Genomic DNA, 24897 nt, shown 5'->3' with positions numbered 1-24897 from the left:
CCATTCGTATAAGATATGAAGAAACAATGTCATAAATATCCCTTGTTAGAAAAATGATCAGAATCTGTAGGATTTGGAGTTCTGTTTCCAGAGTCATGGGAAAGAATCTCATCTTTCATTATCAGAATAAATGTTTAGCTTTACATTGGATGGAAAAAAAAACTGTAAATGTCAAATCAGCTTATGAGATAATCCTAATTTTTTTCTGGTATTCATATTTCCTCCCACTTATGACTATTTTAGGGCCCTCAGTTACTGGAATCTTTTCCAGTGTTCTTCATTGTTGACATCACTTGAGTTGTAGGGGGGTAGAAGCTGAATCTCAGGCCGTGGAGCTACAGAAATGTAGGTCAGTATTGGCTGTGCTACTTGCATCCTGCTTTCCCGTGCCAGCTGCTGTGCTCGCTTCATGCTTTGCTGAACCATTTCACCTGATGTCAACTAAAAACACACATCAGTGCAAAACATTGTTTCTTTAACGTGCTCATACACAGACGTTGGCTCATGAGCAGAGCTCTGCAGGTCTGAAGATGCAGTGATAGAAGTAGCTGGTAGTTTAATAGGTTTAGGCTAATCTCACCTGTGGCAATGGAGGACTGTAGTTTGTTCCTTCTAGGCTTGGTTTCTCTTCACTTGGGCAGATGATCTCAAAGCTCTCAATGACAGTCTGCTAGCAGAAAGAGTCCAGCTAGTAAGAACTGTTGGTGTCTGGGGGTGGCTCATGTAGGTTCGTATGAGCATTCACCATTGGTAGAAGTGGGAGGTTCCAGATGCATTCTTTCCTTTTATTTTTATAAGCTCTGGTGTTCGAGTTCTCTGTCTTTTCAAGAATGTAGCTGAGATTGTGGAAGACACCCAGCTTCTGTTTTTTCCTGCTCTTCTCCCAAAGGGAAGAGTTGGAGGGTTAGAAAAACTCGATGAAAAGCCCAGGCATGGCCACTGGCAGGTGAGAAAGGGGCAAGCCTCTGCAGTTCAGTAGTCTTGTAGCCTGCCCTTAGAACTCATTTGTACCCAAATACATGAAGGTTTAGGATGAGGCCTGAAATTTTTGTGTTCTGCTGAAACTAAATGTGGAAGAAAAATCATATATTTTAAGCTCAGAATATGGGACAAATGGAAGAGAGAAGAAAAGCTTCTGAATCGTTTGTTTGCGATTCCTGAATTTTTAAATGCCAGTTTGGAGTCCCACATAGAGCTTGATTTATTCTGCTTTCTGAAATGCAATGTTTTGGGACAAAATGGTATCCATTTGAAACTTGTTGATTACTTTGACTTACTGTCACCATTTTCTGAGAACTGGCTGAAGGTCTGTGTTCAGTCTGAAAGTGATTGTAAGAACTGCATTGTTTAACTTCTCAAAAGGACAACTTTATCACATCACAGCCTGATCAGAATTTATTGATAAGCATTCTTAGAGCATGGCTTGTAGCATACAGAAGCAGAACAAAACCCAGCTGGCTGCTGCAGTGGGAAGCTGTACAAGGTCGCAGTGTTACAGTCAGTCCTTACAGCAGGTCTCAGGAACCATTATGTAACATTTCTTTTAAGGTAAGTTACTTGGTGATCTCATTCCCAGTTAACAACAACTTGCTTTCTGCCCCAGAGCCATTCCTCAGGAAGATTACTGGAAAGACCTGTATCAGAAGTGTGTAGGAAACAGCTGCTTACAAGAAACTTTCCAGTGTTTTCCTAAAGGTTGTTCCTATACTGCTGTTATTTGGATGAGTGCTGTGTGCATTGATATGCAAATAGTGCACAGGAAGGGGCTACATTTTCATACTGATGAGTGGGAAGACAGAAGAGATTGGAAATTTCTGGCATTTTCTATGCATTCCAAAAGACAAAATTTCAGCTTTTATCACAGCGTCTTATTATAGACTTCTGAGAACTCTGTATGCAGAACCCTTTTCTCTTCATTGATGTGAAAGCGATTCATCTCTACTGTGAGGTCAGTAACGTTAGTCAGATAAGTGTCTATAATTGAGTTCTTATAGAGATGTTTAATTAATGCCGTTTAAAATGTAGCGGTGCAGCACTCCATAGCTGTGTCGCATTGTTCTCCTCCCAGCTCCTGTGACTGCTGAGAGAGGACAGCACAGAGCTGAGCAGCAGGGCTGGTAGCACAGCCTTGCAGCAGTGCGTTGTCTGAAGGCTGCTGTGGGAGAGGTACACTGCTTTTTGCAGGCAGATAAGTTCTACTTAACGAGCTGAGATTTGCAGTAGGAAATGGATCAGTCATACCTATGGTTTTGAGACTTGGAATTAAGTGTCTGCTTCTGAACTTGCTCAGTAGCATCTCAGTAGTTCAGCTGCATTTGTATAACGTTATAATTGAAAATATAGAAATTTGTGGAATTAAAGGCTTTTGCAAATCAGAGTAACGAGTTTTCTGGCATTTACTTGTGTTTCTACTGCTAAATAGCTTAGTGTTTAAAAGATAAATGAAGCACCGAGTAATCATCCCAAATAAGCCAGACAGTACATCAGCAAAAACTGACAAGGAATTAGGCAATTGATCTTTGAGGGAACAAAGAGGAAATGACAGATGAGTGAAACAGTTGACAGATCAGCTGCTTTTTGGATGGTGAGTGTAGAGGAGTGTTGCCACTGTTTTGTGATCAATGCAGGGGCAAACCATGATTTGTAACTAGTTTTGGCCAGGAATTCAGAGATGATGGGAGCTTTGTGGAAGTCCACAAGGAGGTGATGCCATGTGGAACAGAGATGATAGAGCTGAGAAGTTGTATAGAAGAGAGGAAGCAGAAAGGCTAACGGGGTCTGATTTTTTTTTTTTTTTTTTTTTTTTTTTTTGAAGCCATAGGGAGAAATTAAGGCATCAGGTGGTGGTTCTTGCTGCAAAAATGAGTTTATCTAATTGTTGCTGTCTCTCAGTCACTGGCTGAAGCATTTCATTATTAAATTATCTCTTTGAGGTTACAGTGTGGCCAGGCTGGTCATTCCTGAAAGAACTGAGAAAGATGAAGACTCCATAGGTCCTTTCTTCCAGTGAGTTCTCACTACCCTCTGTCTCTGGTCTCTGCAGTGTTTGCTAGGTGCATATAGGCGTACCTCAAGCACATGAGCCCATCTGCCTCATGTCAGCAGTTGCTCTTGATCTGCACACTGTATTTGTTCAGAGGAAATAGCAGTTATTCACATAGGGCCTGCAACTCGCTGTGAAGGTGGTTACATGCTACCGATGGCATGAGCTTTAGTTTGTGACCTTGATTCAGCTTTGGCCCAGAATGTCTCTTTAATTCTTGATCTAACAGAGACTCTCAGAATTGCAGGGGTTGGAAGGGCCCTCAAAAGATCATTGAGTCCAACCCCCTGCTAAAGCAGCTTCCCACAATGGATCACACAGATCAGCATCCAGCTGGGTCTTGAGTATCTCCATAGAAGGAGATTCCACCACCTCTCTGGGCAGCCCATTCCAGTGCTCTGTCACCCTTACCATGAAGAAGTTCTTCTGCATGCTAGTACAGAACTTCCTGCGTTCAAGCTCTAGGCTGTTGCTCCTTGTTCTATCACTGCATACCACTGAGAAGAGCCTGGCCTCACCCATTTGCCTCTCTTTTCAAATTTAAGTTCCTATTGTCATACACAGAAACCTCTTATAAGGCTAGAAATGAAGATTTACATGCAGTGAGGAACTTGATGTATCTTGTTCTTGGTTCCCTCAGTTGTCATCTCTATAATCTTGTAGAATTATATACAGTTTGCTATGCCTTGTCCTCCACTTGAAGGACAGTGAGTGCTGAACAAGTGGGCTAATTAGCAGAGTAGCAAGCACAGCAACCCTGAGCCAATCTTTTCATTTGTCAGAAGAAAATTAGCTTAAAACTGCTGCTGAATTAAGCCTGCTTAAAATCTCTGAAATTTGGATTCAGTACAGTGAGCTTAACATATAAGTCCTGTCTGAAGTGGCAGCTTGCCATTTTTTTTTTTCTACAGTGCATTGAAATGGTTTAAATTGGGGTAAGTACTTCTTTTACTCAGAATGGAGACCAAGTCTGAGCTGGATGTGGTGGGGGAGGGAAGCAGCCTTTGTGTGGGATGCTGCAATAGTCCAAGTCCCACTGTAGCTCCCCTTACTGGAGACAAGGTCCTGCTTTCCTCATTGAGGTGCTTTCCAGATTGTTCTTAATAGATGAATTAAGTGAGCACTTGCTGTATTGTGTGCTTTCCATTCTGTGGTACACCACTGGAAGAACTGTTTAGCCAAGGTGTTCCATCATAGAATGTCCCAGGTTGGAAGGGGCCCATAAGGATCATCGAGTCTGGTTCCATATATTGCCTGATACTCTTCTCTATCCTTGTAGGCATTGGAAGGAATGTTTTCAGCTGCTTCTACCTGCTGTTTTCTACTCATCACAGTGTCTCTCATAAGAACAAGCAGTGTTTATTTCTGCAGCGGCACAAAAGCCATCAATGATGATGGCAAATTTGCTGGTTTGCTCCTGTGTTGACCAGAAACTTTGAGCTGGACAGTCTGCCCTGGTGGTTTGGTCTGCAGACTCAGTGCTCTTTTTGTAGAGCATATTCTTTGTTCTAAGGATCAGAATATTATCCACACGAAGTCTTAACTCCGAGTGATAGTAAGTTTGAAAAGAAGTGATATTTGAGATCTTAAAAGCAAAACCAGGAAATAGAGCATAAGGACAGATTACTTATTGTGTGAGTGGAAAACTCACCGCAGTGGACAGAAATTGGGTTAGAACATGCTGTCATCCATAAAGTATTTCTGGAGGTACTTTGAGTTTGGGCTTTTCTCTTGCTGCTCCCTTTTTGTTCCTATGGAACTGGGCGGGGCTGGCCAATGAAGAAGTGTGCTGAGTGACACATGGCCTTGCTCATTGATGTTTGCTGGGTGGGTCTTAGCAAAACAACCTGGAATCTGCCGAATTCTCTTCTGTGGCTGAGAGGTGTACATTTGTGTATAGAAAGTGGGATTATGAGGTGGAACTGGAAAGTGCTGCCAGAAGCATTTTAAACAGGAGTGTGAACAAGGTGATGGTGAGCGAGACGTGGGTACTTGAACAGAGTGCAATTTCAGTGGGAAGTGGAAGTGCTTCTTGCTTAGTAACTGTAACACTCCTACTGTCCAGAAATCCCATTTTCACAGGCTAAAGTTTGGAAAAGCTTGGTTTCTTGGTATAGTTTGAAGCAATAAGCTTCCCCTTTAGATCATTGACATTCTGAAGCACAAGACCTAGGTATGTTATGCTGTGGGCGGGAGATGAGCGGCATTGCTCTGCTGTCTCCCAGGACTCACTGCACACTGCAGCTTGGTTGTGAAGGTTTGCCCTCTGCTGCATGTATTGGAGCTGTGGCAGAGGTGGCCAGCCTGCTGGCAGAGCTGTGTGCTTGTTGGGGGAGGACCAGGGTGCAGATTTGTGTGTTTTGTTACAAAAAAAAACAAGCTCACTTTAGATGCAGACTGAACCTGCAGGATTCTTCTTGGCGGGATTACCATGGAACGTCAGAATGCCATGTGCATGTTTTTTCTATGGTTATACATAGATGACCCTTTCTAGAGGTCAGGAAGCAGTTCCAGGGTGGGAATTAGCCTTTCTGGACAACTGCTAAAGACCAGGGAAGCCAAATTTCCATTACAGCAACAAATGTTTAATTTCAGGAAGTCTGTGAGCTCAAATGTGATTGTTAAAGCATTCATAAAAGTGTAATGTTTTTTACTTTTACAATTGTAATGTTGAAAATGCAGTGTCATGCTTTTCTGGGATGTACAGGGAGGAGTAAAAATACAGCTGAGAATGCTTTTTGGGAGTAGCCCTTCCTAAATGAGATGGGAGCGCTGGTGGCTGGAGGGACAGTTGTCTAACTGAACTGCAAAGCCCTGAGCTAAGGTGTAGGATTAAATGTGGTGACAGACCTTCAGGTAATTGCTGTGCTCACTTCTTGTCTTTTGCAGCCCGGTAGCAAGGGGAGGAAGTTTCCGGAGTGAGCAGTACTGTGCCTGCATTTACACTGGAAAATGTTTCAGTTCCACAAATCCAGAAATACAAGAGTATTGCCTAATCTTGTGTTTTCTGCCAGCTTCCCTTGTCTCTGTTTCTGTTCAAGGCAATGACTTCCTAACTGATGTTGTATGGGGGTGAGATCGTATGTTGTAGCCCTTCTGAAATACATGTATTTTTCTTCTTTCTCATTTATAACTCACGAATTTCTCACTCATGAATAAGCCAGTGTGTTATTGACCTTCTGTCATGGATCTTGGGGTTCAGCTCTCACTTCCCCTTGCATTAAGAGCTGCATGTCGTATGTTGCAGTTAGGTTGTCACAGCTACCTCTGTGGGTCTGAAATGGGGTGGGGTCGGGCAGTGAGGGGTAACCACAAGAAGAAAGAGTGCACCAAGTGGTTTTTGTGGTGTCCACAATAAAAGAGTTAAGGTTAGTAGCGTTTTCAAGGCTGTTTAATAAATTTGATTGTATTCTTAGCTCTTACAGATTTTGTATTTGACCACCTTTAATACAGCTGTGCTTCTTTAGCCATATATGGAGATGTTGGGATAATGTTTGTTTTGTCTCAGAGAAACCATATTTACTTAAATATATATAGAAACAAACTCATCAAAAGGAGATGTAAAAGCAGTATAGATCTTTGCTATTCGTTAAATATGGTAAATACTCAAACCTGGATGCCAAATACCCTTCAGAACATTTGAAAGGAAATATGAATTGGGAGCCATTTAAGTGTGTTTGAGACTTTGGCTGTGACACACGAGAGCTGCACCCTCCTGTCTGTTCAGTCTTCAGCTGATTTGAAAAGATTTACATTCTCTTTTAGGACTAGATGTATTGTGTACATGGATCAACTCTACCTTTCAGGGCTTGTGTATGTTTCCTCCTCTGCAATTCCTTGTTTATAGCACCCAAGGAGCAGCCATGGAAGAGGCAATTTGGAAGCAGTTTAAACTTATAGGTCTTAATCACATTTGTCCTGGATTCTTGTTTGCTCTTTGGCTCTGAGCTCTGTTCTGTTCTTTTTCCCTTGCCTCGTTTTGGCTTCTTGCATGTGATAAAAGAAAAAAAATGATAGGCACAAAGAAGAGATTGTGGCATCAGTAAGGAAGGCAGTGGGGAGAAGTGAGCGACTGTCTTCAGAGCAATTCATCCAGTCTACTGGAGATGGCCTGGGAGTCAAAGGAAGCATTGCAAATGTTTACATGCTTTTTTAAGCACTCAGCCTGGGCCGTTCAGGTGTGTTGCTGACATGGTTTCTTTCTTTTTAATCCTGCTGCTGGAGGACAAAGTATTTTTGGTTTGTATGCTGCAGATGCACTAGAAACATGCTCTGTGCCTGCCTCTCTACCTCCCAGATGTCTCTCATGCCTGCTTTATTGCTGAGAACTGGGAAGTGGTCAGCCAGCTCCAGTAGGTCTGTGCCGTGGTGGATATCTCCCTTGTTCTGCAGTCATGATACAACATGGCATCATTTCCTCTTGCCTTTAGAGGATGAAGAAGAGGATAAGTAAACCTTTCTCTAACTTATCTGTATTCTCTCGTTGATCACTTTATAGGGCCACAGGAGTACGTGGGTTCTTACATGATGTGAAAATCTGAGTGCTTTCTCCCTTGGTGAGAGGGGAACCCCGGTGTGTGCTCAGTGGGAGAATGCAGTTAATAGTCTTTGAGTTTCCCTAAAGCCTTTTGTTGGTGTTCTGGCTGTAATCTTTCCCTGTATAAGTTCTTTACACATTTCATCTTGTTAGGAAATTTAGGAATGGTCACAGGAACAAACTGCACTCCCAGGAGAGAGGATGCTTTGTGGAGATGCTTTCTAAGGATGGTACTGTCCTTTCTATTTCTGTTCCTTTTCATGAATCCAGGCAAGGCTCTCTAAGTGCTGTCTTCTGACTTCTTCATAGTTGCTTGAACCTTGTATCTGCTCTTTTGTGCATGTTTTCCTTTTTCTGTCCTAATCTGAGGTTCATACCATTTGTATCCTGTGATGCCAATGATGTGCTGTGTGGGAACCAGCCCAAATTATGGACTCTTTAGAACAGCTGTGGCTGAAAAGGGGCTTTGGTGCACTTTGTACATTATACACCCAAACTCATTTCTGATGCATGTTTGTCTGTTTCTAGAGAACTTTAAGAAGAGATGAGGATCTAAGCCCCTCAAGCAGTCTATTCCCAATCTGCCCTGTTCTTGCTATTAGAAAAAAAATGGCTGTTATCAGTTCTCTTGGCCTTTTAAAGGAAAAGAAGTATCAGATCAGTGTGGGGGTATCTTCCTGTTCTGCACAGCAAAGGCTAGCTAAGAAAAATGATTTCCTTTAAATCATATTTTAAAACTTTTTTTGTTTTATGTTAAAATAGTTCAAGGCACCAGCGCACATAAGAAAAATGAGAACAGAAGCATGTGGAAATGGAGTCATTTTTCTCTAAAGATGAGTCCCGTCTCGAAAGAAGCAGAATTGGTTGTCTGTTCTGTGTGAGAATCATTTATTCTTCCCACACTTCATTTCCTCTAACCTTTGTCCCTGTGCCATATCAGCGCATGTAAAACATCCAGTTCCGTGCCGTCCTTGTTGCGCTTGGGGTCAGAGCAGATGCTTTTGTGTTGGGTCATGGAGCCTGTGGTGAGTCACTCTTTTAAGTATATACCCCATCTCTGCTTTGGTATATTCTCACATCTGAAGAATTCAACCCCCTGTTTTGTACAACGGGCAGTAATGACTTGTTGTGAGATGTTCCAATCTGTGTTCCTCTGCGGCGGCAGCGAGTTTCCACTCAGAGCGTAAGTGAGCAAGGAGTATTTGCTGTAATTTCCTGCCAGCTTTATGCAGTGAGAAGTGCTTTGAGAGGGCCGAAGTGGTAAAATTGCTTTTAAACAACTTCTCAATCTCAGCAGGTATATCCACTCCTCAATTCTTTTGTTTTCAGTTGCGTAACTTACACCTTTGCTGGTCAGTCACAACCACTGCTCTCTGGCGTTCAGAGTTATTTCTCATTTCATAGCACTCATTTGAAATTTTAAATTGCCATGGCCGTTTTCAAGCATTAAGTTATACTGCTTCTTGCTTCGCTTGTGTGATGCTGGTAAGTACTAAGAGCGGAGCAAACATCATGAAAAACTTCAGAGTCCATTCATTTACATTTTTTAATAAACTGCTTTGCTCGTGGCACTTTTCACATTCCACATAGCAAAGTGATTAAGTCTTGCTGACATAAATGATCAGAGGAATTGAATGTAAATTTTCAAGAGAAGTAACTGTTTCCTCGCTGAATGGGAAAACTAGCATGGGAAAACAACCAGGCTGTGCACGATCGATGGTTCAGTGTGCATTCAGAGAAGTGTCAGTGCTTAAGACATGTTTTATGTGTCTGTTTTGTCACCTTTCTTTTTAATGGGGTATCTGTTCTGCCTGGTTAATATAAAAATAGGTACTGGCAGACGTCATGTCAAGTGGAATATCACGTCATCAGACTCTGAACATCAAAGAAACGTTTAGAGAAAGGGAGAGCAGGACTAAGAAGTGGTGGAGACTCAGTGGATGCTCTTATAGATGGAACTGCAAAACCTGGCGCGTCCTTGGGGCTGAAGTGATTAATTACTTGTAAAAAAAAAAAAATCAAGTTTAATTCTGGATATTGTCGAGGCAAAATTTACACGTTTGAAGGGAGAGAACCAAGCATTGCTCTGCATTTCTTTGCTTTTGTGTGCAGAGTTGCTGAATGGACTTGTCAACTATGAATAGGGGCCTGGCTTTCAGAAAATGGGATGTTATGTAGTGAGATTCCTTACACGTGCCTGTCTTTGTGCATTTTTATAAAGAAGGGGAGAACATAGAACCAAACACTTCTGCTTTATAAAATTATATTTTTGCAGGTGTTTAGCAGTTGATACCAAGCTTTTAGTGATAATAGGTCTTAGTGCTTGCCACAAAGATACAGGTAAGCTAAGTGTAAAATTAATCTTTGCATCTTGCCCTTCGTTTCTTAAACTGCTTGGAAATGCAATGGAACTCTGGATTTTTTTTTCCTGTAGATCTCTATTTTGCTTGTCTGTGTTTCTTGTCCATTTTTACTGTGGCATTTGAAGAGAGCAGTAAGGTTAGGAGAAGTGGAGGCTGAAGGGAGACCAAACAGCCCCAGTTCCTTCAGTCTCTCCTCGTAGGCCATATTCTCCAAGCCCTTCACGAGCCTTGCTGCCCTTCTCTGGACCTGCTCCAGCACCTTCGTGTCCTTTCTGTACTGAGGTGCTCAAAACTGAACACAGCACTTGAGGTGAGGCCTCACCAGTGCCGAGTCCAGAGGCAGGATGACTTCCCTAGTCCTGCTCACCACTCCATTCCTGATCCAAGCCAGGATGCCATTGGCCTTCTTGGCCACCTGGGCACACAGCTGGCTCATGTTCAGCCAACTGTCCATCAGTACCCCAAGGTCCCTTTTCATTAGGTGGCTTTCCAGCCACTCCTCCAAAAGCCTGTAGGGTTGCCTGGGGTTGTTGTGACCAAAATGCAGGGCCTGACACTTGGCCCTATTGAAACTCATACACAGTTTACCTCAGCCCATCGGGGCCTGTCCCTCTTTGGTGCCTTTCTCCCCTCCAGCGGATCAACACTCCTTCCCGACTTGGTGTTGTCTGCAAACTTTCTGAGGGTGCACTCAATGCCCTCATCCGGATGGTTAATAAAGATGTTAAATAGAAGTGGCCCCAGTACTGAGCCCTGGGGCTGTCACTTGTGACTGGCAGCCAACCGGATTTAACTCCACTGACCACAGCTCTTTGGGCCTAGCCATCCAGCCAGTGTTTCACCCAGCGGAGCATACACCCATCCAAACTGTGAGAGCCAGCTTCTCCATGAGGATGCTGTGGGGGACAGTGTCAGAGGCTTTAGAAGTCCAGGTAGGCCACGTTGGCAGCCCTACCTTCATCCACTAAGTGGGTCACTTTGTCATACAATGAAATCAAGTTTGTTAAGCGAGGTCTCTCAATAAAGCATCCGAGTTTAAATGAACTGTGTTACAAAATGCTTGGGTTGTGATGCTTGGTTAAGGAGTGATATGTCAGTTCTGTGATACGACAGATGCAATTTTTTACCTGCTGTCCTATGAAGGGAAAACTGTGGAGCTCCTTGTTCTGACAGAGGGTGAGACAACTGAGGAAGAGGAAATAGGAGAGGAGAAGCGTCCACTCAGATGTAATGCTCCCACAACCATAGCTGGCAGTGAGGTCATCGGAGCTCATGCCATGAAATGACCTGATTCTCAGAAGGAAAAGTTGTTTGTGACAGATGCCACTACTTACTGTGTGTGTGGAAGGCATTTAAAGAAAAGGCTGGCCTTACGTTTTAGGTTTGGGGTCATCCATTTGTTTAGGTCTGATTCCCTCTAATAGCATTGTTAACCATGCAGCCATAGTAATGATGCTCCTGACGAGTTCCTTTCTAGCCCCAGCCATAGGTTGTTCTTACTGGTGATAAAACTACTTTTAACTTTTCCTTTCTACTCTACAGCTGTGACTAGAGATTAGATCACATGGGAGCTTTCAGTCCTCTCAAAGTGCAACTCAGCCTGTTACTTCATATTTTTGTGCTGGAAAAACACTACAGTTATATGGCATAGCCTACAAAAGTGGCATGAGAAGAGATTAAGAACAAACTTGTTTTTTAAGGTATTTGATTCCCTGCTGTGTGTGGTAGCACTTCAGTTTTCATGCTGTGTAAGTTTTTTCCTTTCCCTGGTGATGCTCAAATTATGTTTCTAGAGTTGAATAGGAATTGAAGAGTTCACCTAGAAAACCATGTTTGAGAAATAGTTGAGAGACTTGTGTTGGTTCCCATCAGTTCTCAGTCAGCTTCTGGGGAGCTGCCTTGTTTTCTTGCTTACTGGAATAGATTAGAATTCATTGTAAAGTCACTGCTGTTAACTTGTCTTTAGATACGAACACTTCCAGTGTTCATATCTAAAGCATATGGGTTAAAAAAAAATAAAGAATGAAGCGTGTGTTCTCCCAATTTCCTGTGTTTATGTTCTGTTTTTATGTGCAGTCAAGGTTGATGTCCGGTTGGTAGCGAGCCTAACTTTGCTGCTGCTGCTGCCTAGCTCCAGGTGTGAGCACACACACAGGGACCTGGTGAGAAGGTCGCAGTGGACAGCAGGACCTGAGCTCGTGGTAACGAGTGGCTCAGGTGCAGAGCTGCTGGGTTCTGTTTGGGAAAGTGTGGGAGCACGGAGTGTCACCGGGTTGGTGTGAGGATGGGAAGAGACCCTTGCCTGCTGAAAGGCTGCTGGAGGCACCCGGACAACTAAGAAAGCTACTTTATTATCTGCAGACGTGCATAATACTGTTCATAAATAACGAGGTTTGAGTCTCATTACTTAAGCTTCCTTCTTTTTTTCTTTTCTTTTTTTTTTTTTTTTCCTGAAGGAGTTTATTCGGGACTGTGAAAACTAGAGGAGATTGTGTAACCTAAAGCAAAACTTGATTGCTTTCACTCCAACGTCTTCAGAGAGCTAATCTCTCCCTCTTTCCTGGAAGCACTGTATTTGAGAGCTTTCAGTTGGTTTTTGTTGCTTTTTTATGGCTGAGCTGCTAGTAGTTGAAAGTGAGTGTAATGTGGAGCTCCAGTTTAGAGAACTGCAGATGTATCTTAGTAAGGACATCTGGGGGTTATTTTAGTTCAGCCTCCCACTCAAAGCAGCACTATTGCCAACAGTAGTTCAGGTCAGCTTTGTGTAACTGAGCATTTCAGCTCTGCAACAATACACTCTACCACCATCTTTCTGCTAGCAGAGAGGCTTTTTTCCCTAATGTCCAGTCTGAACTTGCAGGCTAGCCTGCGAGTTCAGCTGCCTGTGCCATTTCTTTTTGTCACCTCGGTACCTCCAGCAGCTGTTGGCACCTATTAGATCTGCCCCATGTCTCCTCTGCTACACTGTGCAACCCTCACTTTCTGTAGCATGCCCTGTCAAGTCAGGTGCTGTAGGCCCTTCCCCTTCATCTTGCTGGCCCTTTGCTGGATAGTGTCCAGCTTCAGCACATCTCTTTTGACCTGAGGTCTCTCTTCTTTCTTGCACTTTCCTTCTTCCTGTATGGTAGGGATGGTTTTGTTTGGAAGGTTATGTGTGCTTTCTGGAAAAGCTAGATTGGCATAATGCGTATTTTACAGAGGCTATCGATGATCTCCTGCTGTAAACGTTAACTGAGCATTTGCTTAAGCAAACAAACTGGAGGCATACCAGAGGTTCATTTATCAGCTACATCTGTAGTAGCTATGATGGTAGAGCTGTTGCTAAAGGAAGTAGATATTCCTATGTTTTCACTGAGGCATGAAATGACTAGAGCAGAGCTCACATTCGTAAAACGGAATGTCAGATTTATTATTGGTGAAGGAAATTGTCTTCTCAGCAATTCATACAGTCTGATTTTTCTTGAAATTGGCTTTTGTTGGTACTCAAGGCCAATATTATACCCCACTTCTCTGATAGTGTATCATACCACATTTTGAGATATCTTTATTATTTCCAAGCTGTCACTTGGGATGAAATGAGCTTAAAAAGTGTATCTGCATCCTAGAACTAATTTAGGCAAGCACCGTATCTCTTGCAGGAAGGAGGATGGCAGGGCTCCAGCTGAGGTTCAGTAGGAGTTAAAGGTCCTTTAGTTGGGCAGGAGGTGGGCTTGCACTGTCAGCCATGCAAGGAGATGGTCAGCTCTGATACCAGCTTCATCTTGGCTAGTTACCAAGTAGGCTTGGCTGGGTCCCCAGCATTCACAAAGTAATGTTATATCCATGTTGCTGTAATCACAGAACTAATCCTGGGTGTTCCTTAGCGTTCCACAAAGCTGAGCTGTTCTTTGCCTTTCAGAGACAGGACTAATGATTAGCTCCTGAGAGCAGCCTTTGGAGTTCTTGACCAGTTTTAACCAAATAGAGCAGAAGAATAAATGTTTCATATCTGAAGTCCTTTGGGTAGGAGTGCAGCGCTCGCCTGTTTGGGTGGCCTGCTGCATTCACTGTTTGTCAGCACAGATTTTGCTCTTAGTCAGCTGTAGTACTTCTGAGACGGAGAGTAAGGCTCTTGGTTTTGGATCACTTTGCTTTCCACTCAGTATTGAAATCATGCCAATCCAGGAGAAAACAGCACAATGTAATTCACCTTTGTCTCTTCAAGCTTTAAAGCACAAGTGTACCAGCTGGAAGTGACAGCAGTACTCAGGCTGAGTGTCTGCTTTCTCACCAAAGGTGACTTCTAAACTGAAGGAGCAGGTTTACTAGAATGGCCCTGTCATTTGGGGCAGAACTGCTGCTGATAATTGGTCATAGGGTGAGTTCATGTTTAAGGCTTTTTGGTATAGGATTTGTTTCTACAAGACTGTGCTGTGGTTTAGTAAGAAAGGGGATGACTCACATTTTTGAAACAATTTGCATTGATTTGGATGTATGTTGTGCCTGAAACCACTTGTTTCTGCAACTGTCATGGAAGCTGCAGCTCAAAGTAACGTGGCTGCCCTTTTTTCTGTGTACTCTTACTTAGCAGTAGCACTCAACTACACACAGGCATAGGTATATTGTGAGTATGTGGACAAGTAATTAGTAAATGTCATCTTGATCTGAGTGTTCATGAGAGGCACAGTAGCACAGCTTTCTTTTGGATCAGCGCAGGAGGATCAGTTTCTGACACATGGTATAGATTGAACAGGAAGGTGGATTGGAAGATTGGGATCTGTGTGCTGAGTATGATTTCCAGTGACAGTGTGACATTGATACAGGGCTCAGTTAATGGTAAACACTGAAGCATCACTTAGGATCTTTTTTCTGTCTTTAAACACGGCTGCTTGTAGGGTCTGTCCTGAAGCCAACTGCCTATGAGTGGCCATTTAGTTTATGGGTGCAAGCCAATCTGTGCTACACTGTCACATTTAAACAGAAATGCTGCTGAAGAGAAACAATAAGATAATTAACTTCATTTCTTTGCCTTTTTTTTTTTTTTTTTTTTTTTTTCCCAGAGGTATGGAGAACTTGGTGGCTGGCTCCACCCTCCCTCCGCTTTTTGCAGATGAAGATGGATCTAAGGAAGGTAGTGATGTTGCTGTGACTGGGTAAGTGACTGCTTTCTTAACTGTCTCTTCTTTATTGAAAAGTTTTTTATTTGCAGAGATTTTGATTTTAGAGAGAATTGTACAGCATGTTGGAGATAGGTGTATCAAATGACTGTAGTGGTGCTTGCTGAAGAAATGATTTCTGGTGATGATAACTCATCACTGATCTCAGACTGACTGATCTCAGTCAGTCACTGTTTTTCATTTTTGTCAGACTAACACTGCTTTTACAGATTGAAACAATAGCTTCTTTTAAAATCATAATGGCAAAATTAATGGTCTTTTAGGATTGTAGAGTCGGATTGTAGATTGGAAAAGACTTCTAAGATCATCTTGTCTAACCATCAACACATCCACACTTAACCACGTCCCTCAGTGCCACATCTACCAGGTGCAGTGACTGTAAGGCACCAAGCAATAATATTCAGACTTTGTAGACAGATAAAGCCCTGTAAAAATAGATATGGAGACATCTGCTTCAAATCTGGATTTACTTGTCTGGGACTTCAGACTTGCTGGTCCCAAAGGGAGGCCCGTGTTCCAAGTAGTTCTGTACTTAGGAGGTGTCAGTGTTGTGAATGAGCTTTCATCAACTTTCACTGCAGTGGCTACATCCCATTGAAATCTGTCTTACGAGTATGGTTTAGAAAGCTTCCCTGTAAGGAGTAACAGGTAGAAAATCTGAAATGTTTTTCAAGCCATGCCAGTGATTCTGAGAAACTGTATTGTTCCATTTTCTTTTTGATATCATTATAGGAGCATGGATGATTTTTCCCTTCTTGTCTCTGTAATTGTTAGTAATATGAACTCAATCTGATATCTGAAAGTCAGGCATGGATCTCTAGCCCTTGTTTCTTCACTGGTAATTATGCTTTGATTGCTGATAAGTGTGAGTAATGAAAATATGCTATTTAAAAGCAAATTTTCCCATAGGCATTCAGTTAACAACTCTGTTAATATCTTGGTTTTCAAGAGCTGTATTCTGCATTAGCTGGAACTCACTTTTTAATATTTAACATGTTTCATGTGTATGTAATTAGCTGTAGAGCTGGGTAGATGGCCAATTGTAGCATATACTATTGTAGTAATTTTTGTGAATGTGGCAGCACAAGGCAAAGCAACATGTAGCCTGGCTAAATAAGGAATTAGAATCTGAGAGGAGCCCCAAAATTGTACGTTCATTTACCCACTGAGAACAGGGAGAACATCTCAGTGTTGCCCCCAAAATATGTACTTATCCTTACATGCTCACCTCCAGAACCTATTTTTTGTGTTGGCTTCTGCACAGCTTGCCCTTTCTTAAAAATGGTTGATAGATACAGCTCTTGCAGTAAAATGAAGTAGTGCCCATTCTGGAGCCTCTTGGGACATAGGTTTGTTTGTGCTTTTAGTACTCACGTGCATCAACAGGAGATTATGCTGAATGAAACTTAATCCAAAATCATACACAACCACAATCCTTTAAGTGTAGTTGTAGAGAAATACATTAAGTGTAACTAGGAAGGTGCATATTAGAGAAGATTAGACTTTTTATTTCAAATTTCTTACTGTTTTTTGTGTAGATTCATGCTTTTTGATTCAAACATTGATTTGCTTGACAGCTTGTGTAATCAAAAGCTTCAGGAAAAATGAGACAAAATAACACTTCAAAAATCAAGCTGGCTTTCATAGTAACTGTGGTAACTGCAGCAGTTGTTTGGATGGAACAGCCAGTTCTTCAAAAGTGACTTTTTTGAAATCTTTTTCATGATAACATCAGAACAGAATATATTTGCAATGTTTTTGCATGTTTTAAAAGATTAGGAAGGAAGTGATTTAGCAATGCGATGATTATTCTTTCTTTTGCTATTATGTGCTTTTTCAGATTAGCTCATTCTGAGAGTTCGTTCACTGGTGGAACTTCGCAGCCTGTGAACAACCCGGATTTGGTGGAGGATTTGTCACAGGTTCAGCAGCTGCAAAATGAGTCTACTAACACCGCTGAAAACACTGAGCAGAAGCCTGAGGAGGAGGTGAGGTGAAATAATGGTGACTTGGAGTTCTGTCGTTATTTTGTCTCACCTAATCAGATTATTTTCTTGATAGGATCGCAAATTGTCACCCGTATGGCATTTTCATCCTGTGGTTCTCCCTAGTTATTTCTCTGCTGTTGCATAATGGCACGCGGCCGATGACAGCTGACAGTCGTACTGCACAGAGGGCATTTCAAGTGTCTGTCATAGCTAGTATGGGCCCCAGAACTGGTTCTGCCTCTGCTGTTTGTGAAAGCTGTATGTTCCACTGCCACCATTTATTTCCTCTGTTGCGGGGCAGAAAATTGAGACTGCTACACTCATCTGGGAGTAACTGATGTCTTGGAAAGCATTATGCTCACTTCTTGAGGCTGCAGTGTGTGTACTGCCCCGCACTGAGACTTGATGAGTAAATCGTGAAGGAACTGAAACTTGACATGAAAGTGGTTTTGGTATTTTGATAGATGCACTTGATATTTCTCCTTGTAGTCTGTCTTCAGCTGTGAGTTCTCTTGTTTAGGGAAGTACTAAAATTCCAGAAAGGGAACTAAAACTGACATGACAGCAGGAACATTGATTTGGGGAGAGATTAGAAGGATTGAAATAGTTTTTTGTACGTAGTATAAAAAAAATAGTGCTGTCCAGAGATTACTATACTGGTGATATGTAGCCAGGAGAATGAGTGATAATTATGTGATTCTTTTGAACTGTGCACCACAGGAAAATTGTAGTGTTCCTTCCTTTGAGTTTGTTCATCTCTTTATTGGAGATGGTTACTGGAAAAGAAAGCCTAGAGAGTAGGCTGGAATGGAAAAACCTACATACTGTTCTGTCACCCACATTTTGGGCACACAGTGCACAAAGGCAAAAGCTTGGGAAGGTGCAAAACAGCTACGTAGTTTACAGACATCAGCTAATGCAGATTCTTCTCACATGATACTGAGGCAGGTGCTTTGGGACAGCTGGGGGGGGAATTGTGAGCTAGAACAAAAAAATAAAATAATTGCAGTTGCATCAGAGAGTGATAGTTTCATGAGTTATTGCTCCTTTTAGTTTTGTAGTAAAAACTGATGCAGTTATTACTGTGTTGTCCCACTGACCAGGAGTGATGCACAACTTCTCATAGTCAGACTTCTTGTTTAACTTTGCTTAAAGGAAAGTCAGAATTGCTCTAAGGTAAGACTTGAAGAATATCCATGGCAAGGATGTATTGCAGCAATATACTCCTGATAAAAATGTTTGAGAAATGAATATTTATTCTTTCTGTGACGATAATTCTTTTTTCTTGCAATCTGAATTTCCTTTCATTTCCATTTTGCAGCAGCAAAGAACTAAACGAGGAGGCTGGGCCAAAGGGAGAAAGAGGAAGAAACCTCTTAGGGACAGCAATGCCCCCAAGTCCCCCCTCACAGGGTACGTGCGATTCATGAATGAGCGCAGGGAGCAGCTCCGAGCAAAGAGGCCCGAAGTCCCTTTCCCAGAGATCACCAGGATGCTGGGCAACGAGTGGAGCAAACTTCCTCCTGAGGAGAAACGGGTACCATTCAACTCCCTTTCCCTTGTTGGAATGTGATTGTTGTTAAATGAAAATATTGTTGTTTCTGAGGAGGTTGACACTGCCTTTTGATTAAGCTTGAGTTAAGAATGTTCTTCAAAATAAGGGCCGCAGGTCCTACAGAGTTTACATAACAAACCCTGGTAAGGCCATAATATCTCATCTAAGTGTGGCTTGAGAACTCAGTGCTCTAGATAATGCAAGAATATATTCAGAACAGTGGCAAGTGCGTTACTGAGACATTCCATTGCTGATGCAATTCATCTAAATAAACTTGTGTTGTACCTAACTCAGATACACCTGAGGCCTGCCAGCTTCCACAGCCATCAGAAAGATGGGGCTGACATTTATTCCCTGTGACTGAGGAGAATTTGACAGGATTTCAGAGCTGCTGGAAGGATTTATTTTTTTTAAATCTTAAAAACTTATCAATGTACGTGGGTCTCTCTGAAAGTAATGCCTCCTGTGCATTTCTTTGGTAACTACAACAGATACAAAGAACACAATGACTCTTTTTGATAGAGCAAATTCTCAGCTACAAAAGTCTTTTTCAACATTGTCACAACCACTGGCTCTGCGTTTTCATCAGTGATGAACAAGAGCCTGCATGCTGTGCTTGTACAACTCTGCACCAGTGAAGGTGACACACTGTTTCAAAGCTGCTGTCACTGAAACAAAACACACCATCTGCTGCATCACTCTCCTTCTCTCCACTGTTTGGTCTTCATCTATGTTCAGCAAGCACTGATGAATTGTCAGTTGGTGCCACTTTTTCCACATGGAGGAATTCAATTCCATACCTTTGCTTGATCTGCACTTTCATGTCGGAGGCCATTTTGTCAGATTGCTCCTCTGCTGCCATCTGTTCCACTGCAACAAAATGGAACAGAGTACTGGTAGAATGTTCAACCTCTGCTATGATACCACCACATCTGCCTCCGATGTCATGGGCCAACATAATAAAGCAGGTGTTATTACTTTTGGAGCAGCCGTTACATATAAATTTACAGAATCACAGAATGGCCAGGGTTGGAAGGGACCTCAAGGATCATGAATCTCCAACCCCCCTGCCACATGCAGGGCCACCAACCTCCACATTTAACACTAGACCAGGCTGCCCAGGGATAACACCTGGTGTCTTAGATTAAGACCAAGAGACCTGAAAGGATAGGTTAGTAAAGGAGATAGTTAAAGTGAGTAAAGTTTTGCACAGTATTTTAGTATTGTTTGCTCTGGAAAAAAATGAAGTCAGTACAATGGATAGGATGTTAGAAGCTACATATTCTAGTTTCTGTGTGCATTACCTTAGAAGAAGTGTGTTTTCCACCCTTCAGTCAGTATATGGTGGTCTTCTGTACTGTCTCATATATAAATGAAGACCAAGTCAATGCTGGGGCTGTGCTTCACTCTGGAGTGGGCCCTGTTTTTTGCTAATGGATGTTGTACCATCTACACATGGTTTCCATTTGGAGATTACAGCAGCATCAAGTGTTACTGGGAATGAGCATATGAATTTACCAGGACGTGTAAACTTTCAAGAATACTTGAAAGTTAGGAGAAAATAAAACGTACAGAATTTGTGATGACTGGATGAAATAGGATAGTGCAAAAGCAACAGCACTTGTCTCTTTTTACTAAGCTTGAACAGTAGAAATCATACAGAGATGTTGTACGTTGATGTACAGACATTGTTTTAGCCATAATGGAAAGTGTGTGCCAAGGTAAACCATTTGATTTGGTAAGAGGCCTGTGTGACAACTTTGTTGCTGACTTCTGGGGGAAAGGGGGGGAAGATAATAGACATTGTGCCCTTCTACTGCTCACCTTTATGGTACTCTTCCAACATCAGAGAGTGTTTTTTAACCTAGGAAAAATGAGCTGGAGGCCAACTCTGTGTGCTGCTTTTTAAATCCCTAACTAATGATGGGTTAAGGAAGGGCTGCTGAGCACCTCCTTTCCTTCCATTTTTCCTGCCTTTTTTTTTCCTTTTTTTTTTTTTTTTTAAATTAAGACAGCAAAGGCCATTGCTGCTTCAGAAACCCTGAACTCTTGTTGAAACTGAGAACCTTATTTTTATTGTCTTACATGGGGAAATATGTTATGAGGTGTACAAACCTGTACTAGAAAACTAACAGATAGTATAGCAGAACATGCTGTTCTAAAATGCAAGAGGAGAAATTTAACTCAGTTACTGTGCTCTTTCAGCAGTCACGTTGCTGGAGATGGAAAGAAGGGATTAATGTCATATGGAAGAATTCAGTGGCCAAAAGCAATGCAAGCCCAGCATCAGCACTCTAATCTAGAACATTAACTGTTGCCTCAGCAGGGTCAATATTCCAAATGCATGGAATATATAATCGTTAAGTAAATTGCCACGATGATTTCATGAAAATGCAAGTCATAGCACGTGACTGAGTCTGGCTCTGATTCAGTGCTTCCGTTGAATTTTAAACTCCTGAAGAGGGGGGGAATTGGGAAGCAGCTATTTCTCACTAAATAAGAATTGTGACTACTCCTTAAATGGTATTCTGTTCATTTCTTCCCTAAACAATTCTCTAGTTAAGCTCCTTCCGTTACGCAGATATGTGAAACATCTGCAGGCCACAAAAGAATTAATTTTCTAAGCCTAAATACAGGTGGCTTAAATTGATAAATCCTTGCAGGCTTGTGCTTTGCTGATAACCACATTGCTTTATTCACTTCTCAGATGAGGGGTGAGGTGTGAGGTTGTGGAGTGGTACTGCTTTTGTCTATTGAGAGCATGAAAACAGGTGTACTGGAACCTTAGTGTTACACTTCTGAACCTTAAATCATGATCTGTTAATAATGCATTCTTATTTGATTGCATTTAATCCTGACCACAGACAGGCAGTTCTTAAGCTTTTATTTTATAACGTGTAGGTGTGTAATTCTGTTGAACTGAGTGGCCTAGCAGCAGGTCATCTCAACAGAACAACACAAAAAAGGGGACTGCAGAGTACAGTAATTTTATCCAGGAACTTTAACCCTTTGCATCTTACACATTCTCGTTGTTCCCTCACTCCTTTCCTGTTTGAGTCGGTGAGATGGATCAGCACTTCCTCTGACAAGTTGTTTTCTTCCCTTCCTCCAGAAGGGGAGGACACTCCCTGAACCTCTTGGACTTTTCTGTTTCAGCGATACCTTGATGAAGCAGACAGAGATAAGGAGCGTTACATGCGAGAACTGGAGCAGTATCAGAAGACTGAAGCCTACAAAGTCTTTAGCAGGAAAGCACAGGACAGACAAAAAGGCAAATCACACCGACAAGGTATTGATCAAGACAAAAATGTATTCCTAGTTAGAAGAGAAGATTCCCAGTTAGACAAGTAGCCAGACATTTGCTTAAAGCTTGTCACTGGTAAAGTGTTCTTTCTATGGCATTGGTTTCTACTGTGTCTGAAGTGATTAGATTCATGTAGAATTAACTGTATCTAGATTTTATGGGAGGATATGCATTAAAAGCATCCACATTTAGACACAGGTTCTGTGTGACTTGTTAAGAAAGTTGCACAAGTTTCCTCTCTACCTGTCATGCAACTGCTTTAATTTTTGGTAGTTTTCTCAAATCTTGGGTATTCTGAAGGATTACTTTTTTTCTTTTTCAGATGGAGCAAGGCAGCCAGTCCACGATCATGAGGTAAACTCTCTTCATTCCATACATTAGTCTCTGCTGTGTTACAGGCTGAATGTGCAGAATTTTTACTATGGAATTTTTCAAAGCAGAAAAAGCTGTAACTTCCCTCAAATTTTCTTAAATTGGAAACTCTGAGGTAAAATAGACACAAAGCTTGTGACCTACATATACCTTTCCAGCATTAGCCCTGTAGGCTGTTGTTTTGAGGTACTGATTTTTCTGCAGCAACATGAATGCTGCGGCTTCCTTGAGAGAAAAATAACGCAGCCAAATCACTGGGAGATCTCTCTCACAAAACTCCTGCCCCCCACCCCCTCCCACACACTCTTTGCATATGTAAATACTGGAAGAGAGTAATGAATGTCTGGAGATAAGGTGCCTGTAGATGGTGAGAACTATCACAACCTCCTGGGTCTTGGCTGACTGTTGTCTCTCTCCTCATGCAGTACTTAAGCTTTCTCTCTCCAGTTGTTTTTCTAGGGCAACAGAACTTCTCTCCTCGTTTTCAGTAAATGCAAATAAAAACAATGAAAAATCCTGTTTATGCACAGCCTCTTCGTTTCATTTCTAAGCAGTAGGCTGTACTGAAAGATTGTTTTCCTTTGAGGGTTTGTTTCTTTTTTTTTTTGCCTTGGGAAAGCAATCAAGTTGCTTTTTACTACATTCATTACAATAGTGACACGGATGTGCACTGCTGAGAGGCAACTACTGGTCTCATCTACTTTAAGGAAAATAAGTTTCATTTCCAGGAAAATGCTTTGGCAGCATGTTTTTGGTGTTTTTTATTAACTCTTAAAGGCAGTACTTGCATTAATATCTAGAAGTGCACAATCCCCAGCTTTTCTGATATGCCTTTTTTTTGCATTTTTTACGCAGGTAATTAAATAGTACAACCTTCCACGTGCAAAGAATGAGTCAAAAAAAATTTAGACTGCTTTTAGAAGTATATGTTCACTCAAATCATTACTGGAAGCAAGACTAAAGCTTCATGTCTTGCTACTTTATCAGCATTAACTATTATCTTTGTGATTAATAGCTAGGATCTGACGAAATTATATCTTGAGACTATATAGCAACCTTAAAGTCGTGGAAACCTTTCTTTTTCTCCTTGCTCCACTCAGGTGATCATGATTTATTTTCTGGAAATCTGTTGAACTCATTGTAAATATTGTATCTGGAGGTGGCCTCCAAAAAGAGTAGCAGTGAACAATTCACATAAATAATATTAACTACAATAAGAGCAACAAGAGGATGAGGGTTAGGAAGGTAAGAATCATCTTCTAAAATGCAGATGGAACCATGAAAAGCATGGAGGAACTTTCTCAGAATGCTCACCTGTTGATTTGGGATAGAACATTTGTCTTCCTTCAAATCCTAGATTCATAAACATGACATACAACAATGTATAAAACAACTATTAATTAAGATCAGCAGTGACAGAACCATTGTTATTGTTCTCCATTGTTATGCTATTGCTGCTTTTCTTAGGCTGTTTGCCTTGGGTTGTGTAGCTCTAACTTCATGCAATCAGTTAGACATGTCTTACTAGCAAGATCTCAAAGATTTCTTCTCACTTCATGTCCATTAGACCAGCTTGAATCTACAGTCTTTGAAGATAGGCAAATGGCTGTTACAGTATGAGCATACAAGCAGAAAACATTACTCTGATGAGAACATTTATTATGTAGTATATCTACGATACCTGTACCTTACTTTGCACATGACTGTGTAAGGGAGGATGAATTTAAACCCCCTCAAATCTCAGCTTTCTCTTTACCATACTTCACCATTTCTCTGAAATCTTTGCTTTGTTGAAGATCAGTTTTAATTACTAGGTGAGAACAGTATTACTAGTTGATATTCTTATTTAAGACAAAAGATTGAAAGAGTATTGATTCTCTTTTTAATTTGGGGGGTAGCAAAATGATACGCAGCCTAAGCAGGTTGTATATTTTAGTATGAGGTAATCAGAACTTTGATTTTAATCTTGAGTGAACCTCAGAGAGGCTTAAGTGTTCCTGAGCTCTCAAGAGGATCTTCATGTTGGGTAATATATTCATTAATGGAAAAACACTGATGACTTTCATTCTTGCTCTTTTGTTCAGTAGAAATTATTGTTGCCTTTCAGAAGCTAGGGGAGTTTTATCTATTTATTTATTTACTTATTTATTTTACCCGAGGAAGCTTTACCTTATCCTGCAGCACTGCAGTCAGAATACCCTGTCTTTTTCACAGCGCCCTCTCGTCTTCTTCCTATCCTCCAGGAGCCAGTGCTGAGCCAAGGCAGTGCATCTTTGCAAATGGGTAGCAACAATAGAGATAAATAATCTCAGATGGATGTCTCACAAGTGTTTTCTCCAAGCTTCAAAGCTGTCAATGTTACTTAGTAGACGAAATTTCCCTAATTGTTTCTCTGCCTCTGGTTTTGGTTTCCCTTCTCTTTCTGTTTTCTTGATTAAAACTCTTTCATTAGTTCGTGAACATGAGCAGTATTACTCTCTTCTCTGTAGAAAGAAGCAGACACAAAAGAGAGATCTGTTTTTGATATCCCAATATTCACAGAAGAATTTCTGAATCATAGTAAAGGTAAGTTAAGCTTT

At 41.5% G+C, this 24897-nt stretch overlaps 1 protein-coding gene across 4 annotated transcripts in view; it reads left to right on the top strand.

Moving 5' to 3' along the window:
* Nucleotides 1-24897, top strand: part of HMG20A (high mobility group 20A) — a 37341-nt gene that overhangs the window by 4953 nt on the left and 7491 nt on the right. For 2 of the 4 annotated variants that reach the window (XM_085233910.1, XM_085233909.1), the window contains exons 3-8: nucleotides 14985-15075; nucleotides 16940-17087; nucleotides 18409-18624; nucleotides 21799-21931; nucleotides 22269-22300; nucleotides 24808-24883. In XM_085233910.1, the coding sequence (XP_085090036.1) occupies nucleotides 14987-15075; nucleotides 16940-17087; nucleotides 18409-18624; nucleotides 21799-21931; nucleotides 22269-22300; nucleotides 24808-24883 (694 nt within the window). In that variant the 5' untranslated portion in view covers nucleotides 14985-14986. Of the gene's footprint in view, nucleotides 1-14982; nucleotides 15076-16939; nucleotides 17088-18408; nucleotides 18625-21798; nucleotides 21932-22268; nucleotides 22301-24807; nucleotides 24884-24897 lie in introns of all 4 variants that reach the window. The other 2 variants (XM_085233908.1, XM_085233911.1) reach the window with 1 other exon arrangement.

Source organism: Meleagris gallopavo, chromosome 12, assembly GCF_905368555.1.
Source record: "Meleagris gallopavo chromosome 12, MGAL_WU_HG_1.1, whole genome shotgun sequence".
Lineage (NCBI taxonomy): Eukaryota > Metazoa > Chordata > Aves > Galliformes > Phasianidae > Meleagris > Meleagris gallopavo.
Note: the sequence above shows the minus strand (reverse complement) of the source record. Positions and strands in the feature narration are given on the sequence as shown.